General features: G+C 44.3%; 1 protein-coding gene across 6 annotated transcripts in view; it reads left to right on the top strand.

The window, feature by feature from the left end:
- The window catches only part of HRH2 (histamine receptor H2), a 324,736-nt gene extending 321,451 nt beyond the window's left edge, over positions 1 to 3,285 (top strand). For 2 of the 6 annotated variants that reach the window (XR_011320698.1, XR_011320699.1), the window contains one exon: positions 2,139 to 3,285. Coding sequence is in view for 4 of the 6 variants with exons in the window: in XM_069763991.1 (XP_069620092.1) it covers positions 2,136 to 2,310 (175 nt within the window). In the remaining 2 variants the exon portion in view is untranslated. Of the gene's footprint in view, positions 1 to 2,135 lie in introns of all 6 variants that reach the window. The other 4 variants (XM_069763993.1, XM_069763994.1, XM_069763991.1 and 1 more) reach the window with 3 other exon arrangements.
- Positions 3,286 to 18,136: the final 14,851 nt, after the last annotated feature.

Raw genomic sequence — 18,136 nt, 5'->3', positions numbered from 1 at the left:
GGGTCGGTAATACCGACCCCGATCGTGCTCTTTGGGGTCTCGGCTACCCCCGGCAGCCGAGACCCCAAAGATTCACCCGGTGCCGGCCGGCGGGCGCACTGCGCATGCGCCCGCCATTTTGAAGATGGCGGCGCCCACCGGGAGACACGAGGAGCATCGGGGGAGCTAGGTGAGTATTGGGGGGCCACCTGGGACCCCTTTTCTCTGTCCTCCGATGTGCGATCACATCGGAGGACAGAGAAATTAAAAAGAGATCGCTTTTTTTTTTTTTTTTTTGTGATCGCCGGTAAACAGTTAATTACCGGCGATCGCAAATGCGGGGTGGGTTAAAAACCCCCCGAATCATGTTCTCTGGGGTCTCGGCTACCCTCGGCAGCCGAGACCCCGGAGAAAATCGGCCTCTGGGGGGCGCTATGGACTTTTTCCACAGCGCCGTTAATTAACGGCGCTGTGGTTTAAGTACCCTTAGCGGCCGCCGTTAAAAGGCGTATCGGCGGTCGCTAAGGGGTTAAAATGCAGCGGCTTTAGCATTAAATTATAGTTAACAGTCTGCTGCATTGGTCATGATTGGTATGTGTTGTTTAACTCGCTAGATGCTGAGGTCAATAGCAACTGTGTCATCTAAATGGTTAACAGGGAAAGGGAGAGAATCAGAAACATGAGCTCAAGATTGTGTGGTTCCAATGGTTGCCTTGACAATCCAAAGTTAAATAATGGCCTCAGGGTCTGCCAGATATGATGACCTAGAAAGAAGTTAGCAACATTTTAGTGGAAATGGGCATGAGCAAGGTATTTTTGCACTCTATGCAGATGAAGCCAATGTTACCCACCCAAACAAAGGAATGGGTAAGAGCCTAAGGTAACAAGAACCCTAATGCACTACCCCCTCCTTCAATCAGTCAGCAAACAAGCTCTAACGACCTGTTCCTCTAGATCTGTTACCTTTGTCACGAGAAAATACCAGCAAAAGTAAAAAATGTGGTGTACTTTAGATGTGTGACTTATTAGGGTGTGTTTTAAAGTTAGATATAGAATCAATCATTGTTTGCAGACCATTTATACATTACAATATAACAAATAGAGATATTTATCCCTGACTACCGTCAAAACATGAATGTGTCACCAGAACTACCATTGATACATTAATACGGCACCAGAACAACCATCAGGACATGAATATTTTACCAGAACCACCAGTACATGATTACATTAGCAGAGCTATCATAAGTATTTTAATACAATAATTAAGTTTAGTACAGCAATCAACTGTAATATCAAGTCAGCCCCATAAATAATTGGATAGTATGAACCTACAATTCCCAGTATGTCCTTAACAATGGTAAAGAGATGCTGAGAGTTGCTGTTACTCCAGTACTGATGAAATTAATCAGTATCACAAATAAACATTTATATCCAGGTACCTTATAGATGACATCTTCTATGATAGGGGTTGTCTCTTTCTTTTCGTCTCCATCTTGTCTAGATGTCATGATGGAGAGCTGGTGAGAGAGAACAATGGAGGTCACTACAGACAATATGCTGAAAGATGTGTTTTGGTGTATTATATATGATACTAGATTGTGGCCCGATTCTAACGCATCGGGTATTCTAGAATATGCATGTCCCCGTAGTATATGGACAATGATGATTCCAGAATTCGCGGCAGACTGTGCCCATCGCTGATTGGTCGAGGCAACCTTTATGACATCATCGTCGCCATGGCAACCATTATGACATCTACGTCAATACTGTGCCCGTCGCTGATTGGTCGAGGCGAATTCGCGGCAGACTATGCCCGTCGCTGATTGGTCGAGGCAACCTTTATGACATCATCATCGCCATGCAGTGCCCTTCGCGGGATTTCCAGGACAGACAGACAGACAGACGGAAAAACCCTTAGACAATTATATATATAGATGATACTGTGTCAATGGAACATGTAGGTTATGACAAAATGTTTGAATTTATAAGTGTTGCATAACCAAGTACCATGCTGCTTGGCCAAAGTGTGTACGTTACATGTAACCATACTGTTATCACCAGATTGTTAACTGGTTTTTACTCCTTTAATTTTATTGATGAATAAATGTAAGTCAGTGTAGTTCTGAATTTATTTTTTCTTTTTTTTTCTTAAGCAGGACTCATCCGAGATGGTGTAGCATGTGTTTGGATTACATGACCTGCAGAGCAAGACTGTGGCTTCTTAAATACCTCCCAAAACAGAACATATGGACTTCATTGTTAAAGGAATCTGTGTCTGAAGCTCCAAGTGAAGTGCACGTTCTTCAGCCGTTTTCATCACTGCCATAACAGCTTCAGGACACAGTGCAAAAGTAAAAATCTTTGATGATTTTACTGGTTCAGGACCAACGAGACCCAACTGGCCTAAATCTAAGTTACAAATTCTTGGAGATTAAGCAATGTTAAATAAAATCTGAAGGCTGTATATATCACCAAAATGCAGATTCATTAAATAAATAGCTAACAATAAAGATGATGGAAAAATAAAAAACATTTATCTCTATATAAAATGCCTGTAAAATTGGTTAGATGATTTGTACTGTAAAATACTTTTCAACACTGTGAATGTAACTCGTCATCACCCATCGTCTCTATGTTAATAACCTGTGGTTTCAATATGAAGCATTATAACATCCAGTGCAGTTATCTATGACTTCGATAACATATTTCATAAGGGTGGATATGCTAAAAGATATCAGAACTTTGAATTTTGGCCAACGTTTTCATTATAGAAAGGATATATACATAAACATATTTAGCCTCATCCCTAACAAGTCCCCTATGCAGTGGTTTGTAGTGTTGAGATAGCTTTCTTTTATAACGTCATTACCTTTTATTACATATGAGCATGTTTTCATTTATTTTTATATAGCAAATATATTTTCCTATCTTCATATTAGCCCCAATAAGTACATTAAAGGATGTGGAACCCTTGTAGCAAACCTTCGTCATGAGATATGTCGTCCAAGGCACTGGCTAGGTTTTTCACAACTCGTTCTTTCTGACATCAAGGGACTACGCACCACCAGAAGCTGAGCTGCTAGAGGAGTATTTTTTTTTTAGAATTCTTTAGTCTCTTTCCTGTCTCTCTACAAATTAGCAAAAAGGCAGCCGACGAGCTTTCAGCTTGATGACAACTTACAAGTAAAGTAAAAAAAAATTGGATTGAGGCGAAAATTTTGCTTTTTTTGTAAGCCGTATTATTCTTCTTTTAACCAAAAACCTCATAGTTGATTTATGAAAATAAATGAGATATAGCACATCTTCCTTGTATCTAATTCTGTCTTTCTTTAGCCAAGTTGTCTTTATTGAAGGCTTCTTGATGACCATGTTCAGTTAGGAAAACTATATGCAGTGAAGAAAGGAGTATATCTCAGAAAGAGAGGCACAGATAAAAAAGCAAAACAAAAGACAGGAAAATAGTGGCATTTATATAAAAGTAAATACTTTTACATACAGTGGGGAAAATAAGTATTTGATACCGTGCCGCACAAGAGGTTGGTACACAAAATGAGAATGCTTGGTCTGGGGTAAAATGTGTGTAAATGGGTTAGTAACTGGCTTAGTGAAAGAAAGCAGAGGGTGGTTATAAATGGTATAGTCTCTAACTGGGTCGCTGTGACCAGTGGGGTACCGCAGGGGTCAGTATTGGGACCTGTTCTCTTCAACATATTCATTAATGATCTGGTAGAAGGTTTACACAGTAAAATATCGATATTTGCAGATGATACAAAACTATGTAAAGCAGTTAATACAAGAGAAGATAGTATTCTGCTACAGATGGATCTGGATAAGTTGGAAACTTGGGCTGAAAGGTGGCAGATTTGGTTTAACAATGATAAATGTAAGGTTATACACATGGGAAGAAGGAATCAATGTCACCATTACACACTGAACGGGAAACCACTGGGTAAATCTGACAGGGAGAAGGACTTGGGGATCCTAGTTAATGATAAACTTACCTGGAGCAGCCAGTGCCAGGCAGCAGCTGCCAAGGCAAACAGGATCATGGGGTGCATTAAAAGAGGTCTGGATACACATGATGAGAGCATTATACTGCCTCTGTACAAATCCCTAGTTAGACCGCACATGGAGTACTGTGTCCAGTTTTGGGCACCGGTGCTCAGGAAGGATATAATGGAACTAGAGAGAGTACAAAGGAGGGCAACAAAATTAATAAAGGGGATGGGAGAACTACAATACCCAGATAGATTAGCGAAATTAGGATTATTTAGTCTAGAAAAAAGACGACTGAGGGGCGATCTAATAACCATGTATAAGTATATAAGGGGACAATACAAATATCTCGCTGAGGATCTGTTTATACCAAGGAAGGTGATGGGCACAAGGGGGCATTCTTTGCGTCTGGAGGAGAGAAGGTTTTTCCACCAACATAGAAGAGGATTCTTTACTGTTAGGGCAGTGAGAATCTGGAATTGCTTGCCTGAGGAGGTGGTGATGGCGAACTCAGTCGAGGGGTTCAAGAGAGGCCTGGATGTCTTCCTGGAGCAGAACAATATTGTATCATACAATTATTAGGTTCTGTAGAAGGACGTAGATCTGGGGATTTATTATGATGGAATATAGGCTGAACTGGATGGACAAATGTCTTTTTTCGGCCTTACTAACTATGTTACTATGTTACTATGTTACTATACACTGCCAATTTTGCAAGTTTTCCTACCTACAGTTGAAGTGTACCTATGATAAGAATTACAGACATCTCCATTCTTCGCATGGGAAAACTTGCAAAATCGGCAGAGTATCAAATATTTATTTTCCCCTATGTACTTATGGCTAGGGTTGAGCGAAATGGGTCGTTCATTTTCAAAAGTCGCCGACTTTTGGCAAAGTCGGGTTTCATGAAACCCGATCCGACCCCTCTGCGGGGTCGGCCATGCGGTACGCGACTTTCGCGCCAAAGTCGCGTTTCAATGACGCGAAAAGCACCATTTCTCAGCCAATGAAGGTAAACGCAGAGTGTGGGCAGCGTGATGACATAGGTCCTGGTCCCCACCATCTTAGAGAAGGGCATTGCAGTGATTGGCTTGCTGTCCGCGGCGTCACAGGGGCTATAAAGGGGCGTTCCCGCCGACCGCCATGTTACTGCTGCTGATCTGAGCTTAGGGAGAGGTTGCTGCCGCTTCGTCAGAAGCAGGGATAGCGTTAGGCAGGGTCCATTAACCACCAAACCGCTTGTGCTGTAGCGATTTCCACAGCCCAACACCACCTTCGGTGTGCAGGGACAGTGGAAGCTACATTTTTTTTTTTTTTTCCTCAGCGCTGTAGCTCATTGGGCTGCCCTAGAAGGCTCCCTGATAGCTGCATTGCTGTGTGTACGCCGCTGTGCAAACCAACTTTTTTCAAAGCACAAATCCTCTTGTTCCTTCCTTTCTGCACAGCTATCTTGTTTGTTTGTCCACACTTTTTATTTAATTTGTGCATCAGTCCACTCCTTATTGCTGCCTGCCATACCTGGCTGAGATTACTGCAGGGAGATAGTAATTGAAGGACAGTTCCTTTTTTTTTTTTTTTTTGTGGGAGATTAAGATTGGCATTTCTGCTAGAGTGCCATCCCTGTCTGTGTCATCTCTCACTCAGTGGGCCATAGAAAGCCTATTTATTTATTTGCTTGATTTGGGTTCCAAAATCTTCCTGAAAAAATCACAACATCAATCAGTGGGAGAAAAATATTGGCCTCAGGGCTTGTGTGCCACTCCTGACTCCTGTGTGTGCCATCTCTCACTCAGTGGGCCATAGAAAGCCTATTAATTTTTTGCTTGATTTGGGTTCTAAATTCTACCTGAAAAATCAATAAATCAATCAGTGGGAGATTAATATTGGCCTTTGGGCTCGTGTGCCAGTCCTGAGCGTGCCATCTCTCTCACAAATAGTGGGCCATAGAAAGCCTATTTATTTTTTGGGTTGATTTGGGTTCTAAATTCTACCTGAAAAAATCAATAAATCAATCAGTGGGAGATAAATATTGGCCTCTGGGCTTGTGTGCCACTCCTGACTCCTGTGTGCGTCATCTCTCACTCAGTGGGCCCTACAAAGCCTATTTTTTTTTTATTTGTTTTCTAAATTCTCCCTGAAACAATCATTTTATTTTATTTTGTTTCTAAATTCTTCCTGAAAAATTCATTTTTTTGTTTTTTTTTTTTCTAAAGTCTCCCTGAAAAAAAAAAAAAAATCAAATCAGTGGGAGATTAATATTGCCCTTTCTGCTTGTGTGCCAGTCTTGACTCCTGGGTGTGCCATCTCTCTTTCTCTCCAATTGTGGGCCATAGAAAGCCTATTAATTTTTTTGCTTGATTTGGGTTCCAAAATCTACCTGAAAAAATCACTAAATCAATCAGTGGGAGATAAATATTGGCCTCTGGGTTTGTGTGCCACTCCTGACTCCTGTGTGCGTCCTCTCTCACTCAGTGGGCCCTACAAAGCCAATTTTTTTTAATTTGTTTTCTAAATTCTCCCTGAAACAATCATTTTATTTTATTTTGTTTCTAAATTCTTCCTGAAAAATTCATTTTTTTGTATTTTTTTTTCTAAAGTCTCCCTGAAAAAAAAAATAAAAAATCAAATCAGTGGGAGATTAATATTGCCCTTTCTGCTTGTGTGCCAGTCTTGACTCCTGGGTGTGCCATCTCTCTCTCTCTCCAATTGTGGGCCATAGAAAGCCTATTAATTTTTTTGCTTGATTTGGGTTCCAAAATCTACCTGAAAAAATCACTAAATCAATCAGTGGGAGATAAATATTGGCCTCTGGGCTTGTGTGCCACTCCTGACTCCTGTGTGCGTCCTCTCTCACTCAGTGGGCCCTACAAAACCTATTTTTTTTTTATTTGTTTTCTAAAGTCTCCCTGAAACAATCATTTTATTTTATTTTGTTTCTAAATTCTTCCTGAAAAATTCATTTTTTTGTATTTTTTTTTTCTAAAGTCTCCCTGAAAAAAAAAAAAAATCAAATCAGTGGGAGATTAATATTGCCCTTTCTGCTTGTGTGCCAGTCTTGACTCCTGGGTGTGCCATCTCTCTCTCTCTCCAATTGTGGGCCATAGAAAGCCTATTAATTTTTTTGCTTGATTTGGGTTCCAAAATCTACCTGAAAAAATCACTAAATCAATCAGTGGGAGATAAATATTGGCCTCTGGGCTTGTGTGCCACTCCTGTCTCCTGTGTGCGTCCTCTCTCACTCAGTGGGCCCTACAAAGCCTATTTTTTTTATTTGTTTTCTAAATTCTCCCTGAAACAATCATTTTATTTTATTTTGTTTCTAAATTCTTCCTGAAAAATTCATTTTTTTGTATTTTTTTTTCTAAAGTCTCCCTGAAAAAAAAATAAAAAATCAAATCAGTGGGAGATTAATATTGCCCTTTCTGCTTGTGTGCCAGTCTTGACTCCTGGGTGTGCCATCTCTCTCTCTCTCCAATTGTGGGCCATAGAAAGCCTATTAATTTTTTTGCTTGATTTGGGTTCCAAAATCTACCTGAAAAAATCACTACATCAATCAGTGGGAGATAAATATTGGCCTCTGGGCTTGTGTGCCACTCCTGACTCCTGTGTGCGTCCTCTCTCACTCAGTGGGCCCTACAAAGCCTATTTTTTTTTTTATTTGTTTTCTAAATTCTCCCTGAAATAATCATTTTATTTTATTTTGTTTCTAAATTCTTCCTGAAAAATTCATTTTTTTGTATTTTTTTTTTCTAAAGTCTCCCTGAAAAAAAAAAAAAAATCAAATCAGTGGGAGATTAATATTGCCCTTTCTGCTTGTGTGCCAGTCTTGACTCCTGGGTGTGCCATCTCTCTCTCTCTCCAATTGTGGGCCATAGAAAGCCTATTAATTTTTTTGCTTGATTTGGGTTTCAAAATCTACCTGAAAAAATCACTAAATCAATCAGTGGGAGATAAATATTGGCCTCTGGGCTTGTGTGCCACTCCTGACTCCTGTGTGCGTCCTCTCTCACTCAGTGGGCCATAGAAAGCCTATTTTTTTTTATTTGTTTTCTAAATTCTCCCTGAAACAATCATTTCATTTTATTTGGTTTATAAATTCTTCCTTAAAAAATCATTTTTTTTTATTTTTTTTTTTTTCTAAAGTCTCCCTTTAAAAAAAAAAAAACAAATCAGTGGGAGATTAATATTTACATTTGCGCTTCAGTGACAGTCCTGCGTGTGTGGCATCTCTCTCATTTGTTGCCACCAACAACAGAGTGTGTAACATTGTGCCTGATTTTCGTTGTGGTCTCACCCACCTGTAAAGGGGTAGCTAAATCATACTGAAGTTATAGCTCACCGTGTAAGTTGTGTGACAGCAACAAATACCGTTAGTTTGGTAACGTTTTTAAAACAATGAGGAAGTCTGGTGGAAGAGGTCGTGGCCGGGGGCGTTCATTGTCAGCTGGTAATGAGGGTAGTGGTAGTGGTGGAGCATCAGGTGGTCGTGGGAAAAAAAATATTGCACCTAAGTCTGGAGCTGTGGAGCCAGGTTCGTCGTCTGGCTACACAAGGCCTCGAACGCTCCCTTTTCTGGGAGTAGGAAAACCGCTTTTAAAGCCGGAGCAGCAAGAGCAAGTTTTGGCTTATCTTGCTGACTCAGCCTCTAGCTCTTTTGCCTCCTCTCGTGAAACTGGTAAAAGTAAAAGCAGCGCGTCGTTAGTGGATGTTCACGGTCAGGGACAAGTCGCTTCCTTGTCCTCTTCAGCAAAAACAACAACAGAGAAGAATGCAGCAGGCGACACAACGGGTTACTCCATGGAGCTCTTAACACATACCGTCCCTGGCTTAGAAAGTGAAGCAGTTAACAGTCCATGCCCATTACAAGTTGAATCTGACATGGAGTGCACTGATGCACAGCCACAGCCAGACTACTATGCTGGTCCTTTGACTCAGACCACAACATTGCCCTCGCAGGGTGCTGATCAAGAATCAGACCCTGATGAGACTATGTTGCCCCATCACGAACGCTATACCACCGACCGACACGGTGACACAGACGAAGTTGCACACGAGCTACAAGAAGAGGTAATAGATGACCCAGTTCTTGACCCCGATTGGCAGCCATTGGGGGAACAGGGTGCAGGCGGCAGCAGTTCTGAAGCGGAGGAGGAGGGGCCGCAGCAGGCATCAACATCGCAACAGGTTCCATCTGCCGGGCCCGTATCTTGCCCAAAACGCGAGGCAAAGCCAAAACCTGTTGGAGGACAGCGTGGCCATCCGGTTAAAGCTTAGTCTGCAATGCCTGAAAAGGTATCCGATGCTAGAAAGAGTGCAGTCTGGCATTTTTTTAAACAACATCCAATTGATCAGCGCAAAGTCATCTGTCAAAAATGTTCAACTACCTTAAGCAGAGGACAGAATCTGAAAAGTCTCAATACAAGTTGCATGCATAGACATTTAACCACCATGCATTTGCAAGCCTGGACTAACTACCAAACGTCCCTTAAGGTTGTAGCACCCTCGGCCAATGAAGCTAGTCAGCAACGCAACATCCCTTCCGGCAGTGTAGGGCCACCATTTTCCGCACCACCTGCAATATCTGTGCAGGTTTCTTTGCCAGGCCAAAGCAGTCAGGGTCAGGGAATCACCAGTTTTGTAGTAGGAAACACTGCATCTAGGGCACCGGCGGCAACAATACCATCTCCCACCGTCTCTCAGTCTGCCATGTCCACCGGCACCCCCGCTAGTTCCACGATCTCCAGCTCTCCAGTCCAGCTCACCCTACATGAGACTATGGTTAGAAAAAGGAAGTACTTAGCCTCGCATCCGCGTACACAGGGTTTGAACGCCCACATAGCTAGACTAATCTCGTTAGAGATGATGCCCTACCGGTTAGTTGAAAGCGAAGCTTTCAAAGCCCTGATGGACTACTCTGTACCACGCTACAAGCTACCCAGTCGACAATTTTTTTCCAGAAAAGCCATCCCAGCCCTCCACCAGCATGTTAAAGAGCGCATCGTCCATGCACTCAGGCAATCTGTGAGCACAAAGGTGCACCTGACAACAGATGCATGGACCAGTAGACATGGCCAGGGACGTTACGTGTCCATCACGGCACACTGGGTAAATGTGGTGGATGCAGGGTCCACAGGGGACAGCAAGTTTGGGACAGTTCTGCCTAGCCCACGGTCTAGGAAACAGTTGGCTGTAGCCGTTCGCACCCCCTCCTCCTCCTCCTTGTCCTCCTGCAGAAGCGAGACCTCGTCCACAGACCGCAGTCGCACAACCACTCCATCCGCAGCTGCCACTGTTGCACACCAGGTCTCCCATTATGGGGCAGCTACTGGCAAAAGTCAGCAGGCTGTATTGGCTATGAAGTGTTTGGGCGACAACAGACACACCGCTGAAGTTCTGTCTGAGTTCTTGCAGAAAGAAACGCAGTCGTGGCTGGGCACTGTAGATCTTGAGGCAGGCAAGGTAGTGAGTGATAACGGAAGGAATTTCATGGCTGCCATCTCCCTTTCCCAACTGAAACACATTCCTTGCCTGGCTCACACCTTAAACCTGGTGGTGCAGTGCTTCCTGAAAAGTTATCCGGGGTTATCCGACCTGCTCCTCAAAGTGCGTGGACTTTGCTCACATATCCGCCGTTCGCCCGTACACTCCAGCCGTATGCAGACCTATCAGCGTTCTTTGAACCTTCCCCAGCATCGCCTAATCATAGACGTTGCAACAAGGTGGAACTCAACACTGCACATGCTTCAGAGACTGTGTGAACAGAGGCGGGCTGTTATGTTTTTGTGGGAGGATACACATACACGGGCAGGCAGTAGGATGGCAGACATGGAGTTGTCAGGTGTGCAGTGGTCGAAGATTCAAGACATGTGTCAAGTCCTTCAGTGTTTTGAGGAATGCACACGGCTGGTTAGTGCAGACAACGCCATAATAAGCATGAGCATCCCCCTAATGCGTCTGCTGATGCAAAGTTTGACGCACATAAAGGATCAGGCGTCTGCAGCTGAGGAAGAGGAAAGCCTTGATGACAGTCAGCCATTGTCTGGCCAGGGCAGTGTACAGGACGAGGTAGCGGGCGAACAGGAGGAGGAGGACGAGGAGGATGATGGGGATGATTATATTTTTAATGAGGAAGCTTTTCCGGGGCCAGTGGAAATTGTTGGCGCGGCAAGGCCGGGTTCTGGTTTTTGGAGGGACACAAGTGACGTGGATTTGCCTGAAACTGCCCCTCAACCAAGCACAACCTCAGATTTGAGAACTGGAACTTTGGGCCACATGGCGGATTATGCCTTACGTATCCTCAAAAGGGACACACGCATAACAAAAATGATGAACTATGACGATTACTGGTTGGCCTGCCTCCTTGATCCTTGCAATAAAGGCAAATTGCAAAATATAATGCCACATGAGAACTTGGAACTAATATTAGCAACCAAACAATCAACGCTTATTGACCGTTTGCTTCTGGCATTCCCTGCACACAGCGCCCGTGATCGTTCTAACACGAGCTGCAGGGGCCAGCAGACCAGAGGTGTTAGAGGGGCAGAAATCAGAAGTGGCGTTGGCCAAAGGGGTTTTCTGACCAGGTTGTGGAGTGATTTTGCTATGACCGCAGACAGGACAGGTACTGCAGCATCAATTCAAAGTGACAGGAGACAACATTTGTCCAGTATGGTTACTAACAATTTTTCATCCCTTATCGACGTTCTCCTTCAACCGTCATTCCCATTTGATTACTGGGCATCAAAATTAGACACCTGGCCAGAATTGGCAGAATATGCATTGCAGGAGCTTGCTTGCCCGGCAGCTAGTGTCCTATCAGAAAGAGTATTCAGTGCTGCAGGTTCAATACTAACAGAAAAAAGGACTCGTCTGGCTACCCAAAATGTAGATGATCTAACCTTCATTAAAATGAACCACAACTGGATTTCGAAATCTTTTGCCCCACCTTGCCCGGCTGACACCTAGCTTTCCTATGAAAAGGTCTTGCCTGTGGACTATTCTGAACGACTTTTCCAATCTCGTAATTTGCAGCACCTGATTGTCCAGCATCCGACATGTTAACACCTCCCTAAATGGCCAAAGTCCCCACACTGGGCCGTGGTATCGCCACTTGGCGCCAGCACCCGTGAGAGTACTGTTTGTCTGAAGAGGTGGGTGTGCCCGCTTTTGGTCGACGGCACTGCCACTAGGTCCCTCATAGTACAATAAAGTGTCTGGCGGTGGTGGTGCGCACCCAACGTCAGACACACCGTTGTAATATGAGGGGCCCTGGGCCTGTACCGCCGGCCACAAGACAGTCCCCCCCAGGTCAAACAGTGCTCTACGACTTGCAAAATTTTCTCTCACAGCTCCACCAATGTTTAGTCTATGCGCTGACATCCTTCAATGCCTGGCACTGTCAATACCATTGTATTGACATTTTTCTTATGTTAGGCCTTCGAAGCCTGTCTGCGGTCACTCCTTCCACTAGGCCTCCACTGACCTGTCTACTGCTGCCCGTGTTCCCCTGGAACCAATTTTAAATTGCCTACAGCCCAATTTTTGTTATGTTAGGCCTTCGAAGCCTGTCTGCGGCCCGTTCTTTCCACTACTACTACACTGACCTGGCTACTGCCGCCCGTGTTCCCCTGGAACCATTTTTAAATTGCCTACAGCCAGCCCAATTTATTATGTTAGGGCTTCGAAGCCTGTCTGCGGTCCCTCCTTCCACTAGGCCTCCACTGACCTGTCTACTGCTGCCCGTGTTCCCCTGGAACCAATTTTAAATTGCCTACAGCCAGCCCAATTTATTATGTTAGGGCTTCGAAGCCTGTCTGCGGTCCCTCCTTCCACTAGGCCTCCACTGACCTGTCTACTGCCGCCCGTGTTCCCCTGGAACCAATTTTAAATTGCCTACAGCCAGCCCAATTTATTATGTTAGGGCTTCGAAGCCTGTCTGCGGTCCCTCCTTCCACTAGGCCTCCACTGACCTGTCTACTGCTGCCCGTGTTCCCCTGGAACCAATTTTAAATTGCCTACAGCCAGCCCAATTTATTATGTTAGGGCTTCGAAGCTTGTCTGCGGTCCCTCCTTCCACTAGGCCTCCACTGACCTGTCTACTGCTGCCCGTGTTCCCCTGGAACCAATTTTAAATTGCCTACAGCCAGCCCAATTTATTATGTTAGGGCTTCGAAGCCTGTCTGCGGTCCCTCCTTCCACTAGGCCTCCACTGACCTGTCTACTGCCGCCCGTGTTCCCCTGGAACCAATTTTAAATTGCCTACAGCCCAATTTTTGTTATGTTAGGCCTTCGAAGCCTGTCTGCGGCCCGTTCTTTCCACTACTACTACACTGACCTGGCTACTGCCGCCCGTGTTCCCCTGGAACCAATTTTAAATTGCCTACAGCCAGCCCAATTTATTATGTTAGGGCTTCGAAGCCTGTCTGCGGTCCCTCCTTCCACTAGGCCTCCACTGACCTGTCTACTGCTGCCCGTGTTCCCCTGGAACCAATTTTAAATTGCCTACAGCCTGCCCAATTTATTATGTTAGGGCTTCGAAGCCTGTCTGCGGTCCCTCCTTCCACTAGGCCTCCACTGACCTGTCTACTGCTGCCCGTGTTCCCCTGGAACCAATTTTAAATTGCCTACAGCCAGCCCAATTTATTATGTTAGGGCTTCGAAGCCTGTCTGCGGTCCCTCCTTCCACTAGGCCTCCACTGACCTGTCTACTGCTGCCCGTGTACCCCTTGAACCAACATCAGAAAATATAAAAATAAGTATTTTGCTTATAAAAAAGAAAATACTGGAGAGATATCAAATGCAGACATTTTAACATTAAAAACAAACACATACAACAAAAATCTGGTACAGTACTAAAAATGGCCACCAGCTACAATAACTTTCTCCTGCAAGTAGTTAACTGAAAGTTTTTTTCAATTTAAAACACAGATATGGCATCCACCGAGTGTTGTCCTGTCGCGTCTTCTTTATATTATTGCCAAGAAGATGCAAAACAATGAAAATAATAAAATCATTATTTACCAAAAAAATAGAGTAAGTCAAAACCACATTGCAAATAAACATTCATTACAAATAAAGAAGCAGGGCGCATCCGAGGGTGAGTATATACCTAATAAGAATATAATCACCCTCGGACGCGCCCTGCTTCTTTCCGACAGCCTTCCTTCCTAAGAATCAGCCCTTCCGTGGTGTAGAGAGAGGGTTTGATACACTCCAAGGTGTTCCCCAGGTTGCCTTTCCTGAGCTTCGATCTTCATGCTCTCGTTTAGTAGTTGTCGGAAAGTAGGCTGCATTAGGCCTACAAATTGGGTATGGGGTGGAGAGAGATGGTGTGTTACACTCCAAGGTGTTCCCCAGGTTTCCTTGCCATTGCTTCGGTCTTCCGACTCTCGTTTAGTAGTTGTAGAAAAATACACTGCATTGGGCCTACAAAATGGGTATCGGGTGGAGAGAGATGGTGTGTTACACTCCAAGGTGTTCCCCAGGTTTCCTTGCCATTGCTTCTGTCTTCCGACTCTCGTTTAGTAGTTGTAGAAAACTACACTGCATTAGGCCTACAAAATGGGTATCGGGTGGAGAGAGATGGTGTGTTACACTCCAAGGTGTTCACCAGGTTTCCTTGCCATTGCTTCGGTCTTCCGACTCTCGTTTAGTAGTTGTAGAAAACTACACTGCATTAGGCCTACAAAATGGGTATCGGGTGGAGAGAGATGGTGTGTTACACTCCAAGGTGTTCCCCAGGTTTCCTTGCCATTGCTTCGGTCTTCCGACTCTCGCTTAGTAGTTGTAGAAAACTACACTGCATTAGGCCTACAAAATGGGTATCGGGTGGAGAGAGATGGTGTGTTACACTCCAAGGTGTTCCCCAGGTTTCCTTGCCATTGCTTCGGTCTTCCGACTCTCGTTTAGTAGTTGTAGAAAACTACACTGCATTAGGCCTACAAAATGGGTATCGGGTGGAGAGAGATGGTGTATTACACTCCAAGGTGTTCCCCAGGTTTCCTTGCCATTGCTTCGGTCTTCCGACTCTCGTTTAGTAGTTGTAGAAAACTACACTGCATTAGGCCTACAAAATGGGTATCGGGTGGAGAGAGATGGTGTGTTACACTCCAAGGTGTTCCCCAGGTTTCCTTGCCATTGCTTCGGTCTTCCGACTCTCGTTTAGTAGTTGTAGAAAACTACACTGCATTAGGCCTACAAAATGGGTATCGGGTGGAGAGAGATGGTGTGTTACACTCCAAGGTGTTCCCCAGGTTTCCTTGCCATTGCTTCGGTCTTCCGACTCTCGTTTAGTAGTTGTAGAAAACTACACTGCATTAGGCCTACAAAATGGGTATCGGGTGGAGAGAGATGGTGTGTTACACTCCAAGGTGTTCCCCAGGTTTCCTTGCCATTGCTTCGGTCTTCCGACTCTCGTTTAGTAGTTGTAGAAAACTACACTGCATTAGGCCTACAAAATGGGTATGGGGTGGAGAGAGATGGTGTGTTCCACTCCAAGGTGTTCTCCAGGTTGCCTTTCCTGAGCTTCTATCTTCAGGCTCTCGTTAAATTGTGGTTAAATGGAACAACTGCATTTGGCGTACTAGTTGGTTTGGGGCCTACTAACAGTGTCTGCCGCTCCTTGCTGTTCTCCTGGTTTCCTGTCCTGAAATTCCGTTTTCAGGCGCTCGTTAAGTAGTTGTTAATGTTAGACTGCATTTGGCCTACTAGTTGGGTTGGGGCCTACTATCGGTGTCTGCCACTCCTTGCTGTTCTCCTCCACTGAACAAAGCTGTGCCGCCTGTTTACTACGGTTGCCAATTTTGAACTGCATTTCGACTACTTACTGATTTGGGCCTACTCTCTGTGTCAGCCTCTCATTCCAGTTGTCCTCCACTGCAATGCCCCCTGGTTATTCCTGTGTTACCAATTTTGAACTGCATTTAGCCAACTTTATTCTTTGGGCCTATATCTGTGTTTCCTCCTCATCCTGCTCATTGCCCAGCCAGTGATAGATGAGTCTGCTGGTACATTGACCCATAACGCAACATTCCCCGTGCACGCTACACAAGAACATTGTGACCCTGCTGAAAGTCAGGTTGCTCTTCCCGCATACCATACCACCTTACACGGGGACAAAGAGGAAGGTGCAGATGAAAGTGCAGGTTCCTTCATCAGGTGGGGGGAGGAATACTCGTTGGCAACGTCACTGGCACAGGGCCTCTCATAGTACGCAAAAGTGTTGCTGCCGGTGGGAGGCGCCCCCGCCGTGCAAACACACCGCCATACTTTGAGGGGCCCTGTGCCAGTGCCAATGCCAACGAGTGGGCCCCCCCTGCTTGCTCAGGATCACAGCACTTGCAAAGTTTAAATACTTACCTTACCTTAACTATTATTATAAGGGAAATTAAGATTGACAAGCTTCATTAAGAAGAATGCATGGTTTTGGCATTAAAATGGGCACTTTAGGTGTTTTCCTGGCCCCCACTCACTGCCGACTATGCTGCCCCATTGACTTGCATTGGGTTTCGTGTTTCGGTCGATCCCGACTTTACGTCATAATCGGCCGATTTCACTCGACCCGACGTTTGAGATAGTCGGGTTTCGCGAAACCCGGCTCGACTCTAAAAAGGTCAAGGTCGCTCAACTCTACTTATGGCAATTGACAGGTCTTTGTTAATACATAATATAATAAGAATATGAATATTTTTTTCTGTATGAATCTACCACTCTTTCCATTCCATGACTGTAAGACAACTGGCTACAGCTAGGTCCCTCTTAACTGCTCTGTCTGCAATAAAGAAAACATAAAGCCAATCATTTTTATGAAACCCCTTTGTAGTATGATTCGATCCAAAATGCATCCATTATTGCATTGGTGTCTGTATGTGTTCCTCTCTGTGGATTGCTAAATAAAGCCATTATGAAATCCTATCAGATCCTTGGAGCTGGATTTTTTTTTAGCTTTTATAAAACAGCATCCAATCAGCCATATGATGAAAATGAAAGATAATAGCAGAAAATATTATCTACAAAATTTCTTTCAGTAGCAAAAAATTTCAATAACAAAGCTCCTATTCTGTTAGAATTTACTAACAGTGTTTATATTTATTGCTCCTTTAAGTTTGGTAGACTGTTTAAACAGGGGACCTTCTGACAATTTGTTTAGACACATCAGAAGATCAAGTCAGTATGGGTCTTGAGTAGGAACTCAAAACAATATACTGTTATCCTTAGTAGTGATGAGCAAGTACTAAAATACTTGAACGCTCGCTACTCGAATCAAATCGAGCAGGTGGTACACTTGGATAGGCTCGACTCGAGTCCAGAGTATAATGGCAGTCAATGGGAAATGAGCATTTTTCCAGTAGATCCTAACAGGAGGGCAGGGAAATTGCTGAAATGGATGGATCCAGGGCTCAAATGTAATGGTAACAGCATGGAGAAGTCACCTGGACTCATCTTTGACTCCCATGTTGCCCTTGGGAACAATGATGTCAGAATATTATGCCACTTTTACGGACTGCCAATAAAACATGCAAAGCCATAGATAAAATGGAGTTTACAGGAAAAAATGTTAGGAAACGTTCTTTCCTGTATAACAAATTGTATATAAGATAAAATTAAACAGAAAACAAAAAAGAAGACTCCTCTACCCCTTAACCCCTTTCCGACGTTGGGCGTAATAGTACGCCCATGTTGGAATCCCTCCCTTTCATGTGGGCTCCGGCGCTGAGCCAAAATCTTTCCTGGCACATGTCAGCTGTTTTGAACAGCTGACATGTACCTCTAAGGGCTGCGGGTGGAATAGCGATCCACCTTGTGGCTGTTAACCTGCTAAATACCATTGGAAATCTCTGACAGTAGCATTTAACTTGCGCTTACTGGAAGCGCGCCAGAAATCCCACCCATCAGTGATGCCGTAACATGATCGCAGGTCTTCGATGGATTGGCATGACAACCAGAGGTCTCCAGCAGACCTCTATGGTTGTCATAGCCAGATTGCTATGAGCACCACCCAGTGATCGGTGCTCACAGCAGTGTGCATTTCTGCTACACACAGGCGATCTGATCATCGCCTGTGTGTAGCAGAGGCAATCAGACAACTGCAGCTTTTAGTCTCCAATGGAGACTATTGAAGCATGCAAAGAGTTAAAAAAAGTTTAAAAAAATATAAAAA

The sequence above is a fragment of the Ranitomeya imitator genome, chromosome 4 (genome assembly GCF_032444005.1).
Source record: "Ranitomeya imitator isolate aRanImi1 chromosome 4, aRanImi1.pri, whole genome shotgun sequence".
NCBI lineage: Eukaryota > Metazoa > Chordata > Amphibia > Anura > Dendrobatidae > Ranitomeya > Ranitomeya imitator.
This window is presented reverse-complemented; position numbering and strand designations above follow the sequence as displayed.